Here is an 8280-nt window from a genome sequence, read left to right as displayed (position 1 = left end):
GTAAAACAGATAGCTAGTGGAAAGTTGCTGTATAACACAAGGAGCTTAACCCAGCACTCTGTGACAACCTAGAGGGGTGGTATGGGGGAGTGAGATGGAGGCTCAAGAGGGAGGAGATATATATATATATATATCTTATGGCTGATTCACATTGTTGTACAGCAGAAACCAACACAACACTTTAAAACAAGTATCCTCCGATTAAAAATAAATTTTAGCTCTCTACGCCAGCCTTTCTAGATGCCGAAGGGAAAGAAGGCCAAGGGGAAGAAGGTGGCCCCGGCCCCGGCCGTGGTGAAGAAGCAGGAGGCCAAGAAGGTGGTCAACCCCCTGTTCGAGAAGAGGCCCAAGAATTTTGGCATTGGACAGGACATCCAACCCAAGAGGGACCTCACCCGCTTTGTCAAATGGCCCCGCTACATCCGGCTGCAGCGGCAAAGGGCTATTCTCTATAAGCGGCTGAAAGTGCCTCCTGCGATTAACCAGTTCACCCAGGCCCTGGACCGACAGACAGCTACTCAGCTGCTTAAGCTGGCCCACAAGTACAGGCCGGAGACGAAGCAGGAGAAGAAGCAGAGGCTGCTGGCCCGAGCTGAGAAGAAGGCTGCCGGCAAAGGTGATGTCCCCACCAAGAGGCCGCCTGTCCTCCGAGCAGGGGTCAACACTGTCACCACCCTGGTGGAGAACAAGAAGGCGCAGCTGGTGGTGATCGCTCACGACGTGGATCCCATCGAGCTCGTGGTCTTCCTGCCCGCCCTGTGCCGCAAGATGGGGGTCCCCTACTGCATCATCAAGGGCAAGGCCCGGCTGGGGCGCCTGGTCCACAGGAAGACGTGCCACCGCCATGGCCTTCACGCAGGTCAACTCGGAGGACAAGAGTGCCCTGGCGAAGCTGGTGGAGGCCATCAGGACCAATTACAATGACAGATACGACGAGATCCGTCGTCACTGGGGAGGCAATGTCCTGGGGCCGAAGTCAGTGGCTCGCATCGCCAAGCTAGAAAAGGCAAAGGCCAAAGAGCTGGCCACCAAGCTGGGCTGAGTGTGCACTGTTGAGTTTTCTGTACATAAAAGTAATAAAGAAGATTCTTGTCAAAAAAAAATAAAAAATAAAGAATAAAAATAAAAATAAATTTTAAAAATTTGTGATAGAGGGGAAAAAAATTTAAAGGGGTGGAGATTAGCCAGGAGGATCAGAGGTACAAAGGGAAGGCTATGTCATGAAGGAAGCAGAGAGTTTGAAGATACAATGCTGCTAGCTTTGAATGTGGAGGACAGGACCAAAAGTCAAGGAATGCAGCTAGTCACTAGATACTGGTAAAGGCAGGAAACAGATTTTTCCCCCCAGAGCTTTCAGAAGAAACCAGCCCAACTTACACTTAGGTTTTATCCAAAGAGCACACATGTGTAGACTTCTGACTTCCAGAACTGTAGGAGAAATTTGTGCTATTTTAAGTCATTAAATCATCAAATTAGATTGTTACAGCATCAGTTGAAAACTAGTATAGATAGTAAGAGGAAGGAGGAGTGATTAGGGACTGATTAGGAACCCTAGAACTGGGTGAAAAATGTAATGGCAGGATGTTTCACCATCTCCCCTGCACCTTCCAACCGAACAAGATGACTCATACGTATTTCAACCTTCGCCTTGTAGCCCAGCTGCCCAGTTAGGCTCATTCCTCCGCTTGATTAAACAGGACACTAGCTAAAATAAAATCTTACGACAATTCTAAATGTTGCTGAAACCGTGTCAGTCATACAACATTGCTGGGAATGTAAAATGGTAATCTATTCTGGAAAAGTTTGACACTTTCCTGTAATGTGGTACAGGCAACTCACATATGACGCAATGATTGATCTCTTGGGCATTTATCACATAGAAATAAAATCTAGGCTAAAACAGAAATCTGGATATAAATATCCATTACAGTTTCTTTCAAAATAGCCCCAACTGGAAACAAAGGCATCTTTCAATAGATGACTGGTTAAATTATTAGTGATATGTCTATAGCATGGACTATTACCTAATAATTAAAAAGTATAGACTTTTCATGCATGGAACAATTTGAATGATTCTTTAGATAATTATGCTGTTACAAAAGCCAATCTTGAAAAGTGTTTAAACAGGTACAATTATAGAAATGGGGAATAGTGTAATTATTGTCAGGAGTTAGGGATGGTGAGAGGAGGGGGGTGTGATTATGAAATGGAATTATAAGAAATCCTTTGACGATGGAATTGTCTTTTATGTTGTGTCTTAGGTTGACTATATCAATGTTTATATCTTGCTTATAGTATAGTTTTGCAAGATGTTACCATTAGGAGAAGCTTGTTAAAGGGCACACAGGATAGCTATCTCTGTATTATTTCTTCCAACTACAAGTGAATCTATCTCAAAATGAAGAGTTTAATTAAAAAAAAAAAAGACCTCATGAAAAACAACCAGAAATACATTTCATAGGTAATAGAATACTCAGCTATTATTTGTCATAAAAAGGTTTTATTTCTTCTTTGTTTTTGATAGATATGTTCATTGTGAATAGGATATTAGGATGATTTTTTTGGTTTTTCTATAAAGATGTCACCCTGTTGTCTCCTAGCTTGTATAGTTTTCGATGAAAAACATTGTATGTATGTAGGTACAGGTTTCTTTTTTCTCACTGACTTTCTTTAGGACTTTCTCTTTGATTTTTCAAATGCTTGAATATGATGTGTCTAGGTCTAGTTCTTTTGTTATTTTTTTCTACTTGAGGTTTTCTGCACCATTTCAGCAATCTTGAAAAAAATGAGCTAAAATTATGTTTTGGGAAGAAGTCTTTCACTTAGTCGTAGGAAAGCACTTCCAAATGGCAGAGTAAGAAACTCTGAAAACTCTTTGATCCATATAAGCACCATTGACAGTGCAAAATGGTCAAAATCAACATTTTTCTGAACTCTTCAAATTAATCCAAGTTAAGGAACAACAGTCAAGGAACATTTGTTCAACAAAAATGGTTGAATCTCAGTATGAGTAGCTGATAATGCTATATGGACTTGGACTATAGTTGTGCTTTTCTTCCCAGCTTAGTGGAATCCTTGAAAATAATTAGCCTCACAGCCGTAATAGCTGTGAAAACCAGCTGTGAAAAATAGGGTCTAGCAGCCACTTTACAGACAAAATCTCTCTGAGTCTGCCCTAAAGTCCATATCACTGAAGAATTGTCACTCATTGATCTATATGGCAGCTCTCTATAAAACCTCATTTTAAAGGATTTGTCTTTATTTGACCTGACTCAGAACTCATTCAGTGGAAAAGGCCTTATCCACATAGTGTTCCTTGAAAAAAAGTTTAGAAAAATTAGTTGAACGGGAAGTGTTGAAGAAGGACAAGAAGAAATGGAAGAAGAAGGAGAAAGATTATCTTGACTGCTGAAATGAAAACAGAATTTACCAGTGGAAAGAGAACACAGATACATCAAACAGTAAGAGGATTGAGAAGGGATCATAGTAGTTAGCAATGTGGAATGAAATGAGAAAGGCAAAAGCCTGATTGGAGAGAGGTTAAAGGGGAGTGAGAAAGGAGTTGCAAACAAGTACAATCTTAGAATCTCATATTTTGGTCTTTCTGTACTTTAATTAGCCACTTCATTTTGTAGGTATGGAATGGAAACCCCAAGAAATTGACCACAAAACATTTAACTTGTTAGCAAACAAGGAGCTAGCACTCACACCCACACTTTCTCACTCTCACTTTAAATATCCTTCAGTCACACAAGGTTTCCTGCTTCTGAAAAAAAAGGAAAAGGTCAGTTACTTTATTATTAGTTACAAACTGGTTGTGGACTTCAGAAATAAAATATTTTTGCTTTGTCCAATAAGAAGCCAGTCATTATTTTGGTTATGACATTCTGAAAAAGGCAAAAGTACAGAAATTGTTTCCTATTTCTCTTCTTTATTTCTGCTCTGCCTTTCACAGCAGATGCTTTGTTCTTGAGTTTCCCTTATAGGAATGGCCCTTGTGGCTCAGCTGGTAATCTGCCTGCAATGCCAGAGACCTGGGTTCAGTCCCTGGGTTTGGAAGATCCTCTGGAGAAAGGAAAGGCTACCCACTCCAGTATTCTGGCCTGGAGAATTCCATGGACTACATTGCATGGGGTCACAAAGAGTTGAACACAACTGAGCGACTTTCACCTCACTTCTTTTGTGCAGATATCATATTCAACTACTCTTTGGACTATAAGTATTAGCAACAAAAAGGCAATTTGATTTTTGTATTTTGGTCACTTTTTTCTCATGGACTTAAGCCCGCAAAAGTATATTATCTTTGGTTCTTAAATATTTTGCTCAGAATGAGTTTTATATATTTTGTTTTAGAATAATAAGAATTGAATTTCTCTTTTTACTTAAAATCAAAGACTTCTAAAGGCCTTTCTGCCCTCCACACCCACCCCCAACGCTTCCCACAAATCTCTTACTCAGTTTTGATGTTTTCTAGAGAACATAGGGAGGTGAATAATATCAAGTTTTATGTATGTATCATCCAGCTTAGCATGGTATCATAGAAGAAAATGGAAAGAATAATCCACAGTGGACAAGGAACTAAAAACTAAACTTGATCCATAATTAAACAATACATTCACATGACCTAGAAAAGAGCTTGCAGCTCTTACTAATCTCTGATGTTCTTTTACAAGGCTTATCTCCATTTAAAAGCTTCCTTTTAAAGCATTTATTTGGCAATAGCCTAAATTATTCACTGCTTCCAATATTAATTTCGAGTGTATTCTATACAATGGGATAGAAACATTTTATGCAGATTTTTAATTAAGATTAGTGAAAGCCACCATGCTAATAATAATAACAAACAGACACATAGCACAACATATACACTGTGTAGTTCTGGCTCATTAGATAGACTATGTGGCAAACAGCAATCAAAGCATCATTTCTTTGAACATTTACTTTAATTATGATACTATGTTCTACATATAATATTTATTCTAGTGGTGTGTAAAGGATTTTAAGATGAAAAAGTCTAATTATGGTAATTATGATTTGAGGGCTTTTTTCTTGAATACTTCCTTTGGAGGTGCCATGAAAAAAATATTAAGTAGAAAAAGGCTCTGGGCATGAACAAACACTTCATTTTTGTTTTTTTGTTTTAATAATCCTCATCATATTCAATGCTGCTTCCATATTAGCATATTGTCATTTCTGCTTTTTTCTTTTTCTTAAAAAATCCATTTGCATAATTATGTAGAGTGCAGTCTCTCAGGTTGTTCTTGGGTGTGGAGTACTTAGTATTGCATATTAGTGTAGGAGATAAGCTTCTGTAGATACACACGACTTTGGATCTGAAAAGAAAATAAATTTATGTGTTTTCTCTCTTATTTCTGACTTCTTCCTGAAGAGGAAAGCTTTGGCACATTAGAACAATGAATGTAAAATTGTCTTATTTTCTTTTTAAAATGTCCTATATATCATATAAAAATACTTATGTTTACACAGGTGTTAAGTTTTGTTGTGATGAGAAATAGTTATATGAAATTCTGACCTCTACATTATTTCTCAATTTCTATTCAGATACATAAATGAGGTATGAATACAAAATAAAGAATAGAAAAACATTTTGTTAAATAGTGCACTAGTTTCCAGTGATCTTTAAAAAATGCATACAAACATTGATACACATAAATATGTGCACTCACATATGATGAATTGTCTATGCAGAGAACAGTATTTTTTAAATGTATAATAAGTATTTAGAGGGAAATTGTTTATTTCTACCAATTTTTAGTACAACCATTTTACCGCCTTTATTAAACATTCCTTCTTGTATATTAAAAAAAATTAAAGCAAAATGAAAATTTCCAGAAAGCAAAACAAAAATTTATTACAATTCTTACCATTCATCACTCAATAATTAGTTTTAGTGACCATCAACCTTGTCTTTCTTTATCCACACACAAGACTTCTAAAAGATAGGAATAGTTTAGACATTAAAATGGTAGCATGCAGACTGTTTTAAACTTAAAATCAAGCTTAATTATATATGACTTTAATTGAAGAAAAAGATACTGAAGACATATAACACAATTACTAAAGTTCGTGTGTGTGTGTGTTTGCACGCACATGCACACGCACATAGCACATATACATGTATGCAAGACATACCTGTTAAAGAGAGTTTATAAAATGAGATTAACAGAATTTAGTGTCTTCTATCTTTAGCAAAATTTCCAGTTTATTAAAAGGTATTATGCAGCTTACAGAAAGGCTGGGAGAGAACTGAGGGACCAGGTTCCTGATTAATACAAAATGAAGAAAATGAAAATAGTATCAAAGATCAAATGTAAATAAGAGTACACTAAGCCCACTTCCACCATTCACATCTGAGATACTAAAATTGCTCTATGGCACATATTACCAAAGTATGAACATAGTTGGCCATCATTTCCAGAAAGCAAGCAAACAGAAATAACAAAACTAAAAAGTGAAAGAGGAGAGTGAAAAAGTGGGCTTAAAGCTCAACATTCCGAAAACTGAGATCATGACATCTGGTCCCATCACTTCATGGGAAATAGGTGAGGAAACAGTGTAAACAGTGTCAGACTTTATTTTGGGGGGCTCCAAAATTACTGCAGCCATGAAATTAAAAGACGCTTACTTCTTGGAAGAAAAGTTTTGACCAACCTAGATAGCATATTCAAAAGCAGAGACATTACTTTGCCAACAAAGGTCCATCTAGTCAAGGTTATGGTTTTCCCAGTGGTCATGTATGGATGTGAGAGTTGGACTGTGAAGAAAGCTGAGCACCAAAGAATTGATGCTTTTGAACTGTGGTGTTGGAGAAGACTCTTGAGAGTCCCTTGGACTGCAAGGAGATCCAACCAGTCCATCCTGAAGGAGATCAGTCCTGAGTGTTCATTGGAAGGAATGATGCTGAAGCTGAAACCCCAGTACTTTGGCCACCTCATGCGAAGAGTTGACTCATTGGAAAAGACTCTGATGCTGGGAGGGATTGGGGGCAGGAGGAGAAGGGGACGACAGAAGATGAGATGGCTGGATGGCATCACTGACTCAGTGGACATGAGTCTGAGTGAAGTCCTGGAGTTGGTGATGGACAGGGAGGCCTGGCATGCTGCGATTCATGGGGTCGCAAACAGTCGGACATGACTGAGCGACTGAAATGAACTGAACTGAACTGAAAACACAGTTGAGTTTGTTCCATTTATGTGTTCATTTTTTGGAATTGAAGACTCCTAAGAAAGAAATGGGAATACCAGACCACCTAACCTGCCTCTTGAGAAACCTATATGCAGGTCAGGAAGCAACAGTTAGAACTGGACATGGAACAACAGACTGGTTCCAAATAGGAAAAGGAGTACGTCAAGGCTGTATACTGTCACCCTGCTTATTTAACTTATATGCAGAATACATCATGAGAAATGCTGGGCTGGAAGAATCACAAGCTGGAATCAAGATTGCCGGGAGAAAGATCAATAACCTCGGATATGCAGATGACACCACCCTTACAGCAGAAAGTGAAGAGGAACTAAAAAGCCTCTCAATGAAAGTGAAAGTGGAGAGTGAAAAAGTTGGCTTAAAGTCCAACATTCAGAAAACGAAGATCATGGCATCTGGTCTCATCACTGCATGGGAAATAGATGTGGAAACAGTGTCAGACTTTATTTAGGGAGGCTCCAAAATCACTGCAGATGGTGATTGCAGCCATGAAATTAAAAGACGTTTACTCCTTGGAAGGAAAGTTATGACCAACCTAGACAGCATATTGAGAAGCAGAGATATTACTTTGCCAACAAAGGTCCATCTAGTCAAGGCTATGGTTTTTCCTGTGGTCATATATGGATGTGAGAGTTGCACTGTGAAGAAGGCTGAGTGGCGAAGAATTGATGCTTTTGAACTGTGGTGTTGGAGAAGACTCGTGAGAGTCCCTTGGACTGCAAGGAGATCCAACCAGTTCATCCTAAAGGAGATCAGTCCTGAGTGTTCATTGGAAGGAATGATGCTAAAGCTGAAACTCCAGTACTTTGGCCACCTCATGTGAAGAGTTGACTCATTGGAAAAGACTCTGATGCTGGGAGGGATTGGGGGCAGGAGGAGAAAGGGATGACAGAGGATGAGATGTCTGGATGACATCACTGACTCAATGGATGTGAGTCTGAGTGAACTCTGGGAGTTGGTGATGGACAGGGAGGCCTGGTGTGCTGGGATTCATGAGGTCGCAAAGAGTCAGACACAACTGAGCGACTGAACTGAACTGAACTGAAGAAAGCTTCT

General features: G+C 38.9%; 1 protein-coding gene across 1 annotated transcript; it reads left to right on the top strand.

Moving 5' to 3' along the window:
- On the top strand, window positions 219-1094 carry LOC102175205 (60S ribosomal protein L7a). Its single transcript, XM_018050696.1, is given in 2 exon segments — window positions 219-837; window positions 839-1094. Coding segments are annotated over 2 exon segments (801 nt in total). The 5' UTR covers window positions 219-240; the 3' UTR covers window positions 1043-1094.

Source organism: Capra hircus, chromosome 7 (assembly GCF_001704415.2).
Source record: "Capra hircus breed San Clemente chromosome 7, ASM170441v1, whole genome shotgun sequence".
Taxonomy (NCBI): domain Eukaryota; kingdom Metazoa; phylum Chordata; class Mammalia; order Artiodactyla; family Bovidae; genus Capra; species Capra hircus.
The sequence above is the reverse complement of the archived record's forward strand: the minus strand, read 5'-3'. Positions and strand labels throughout refer to the sequence as shown.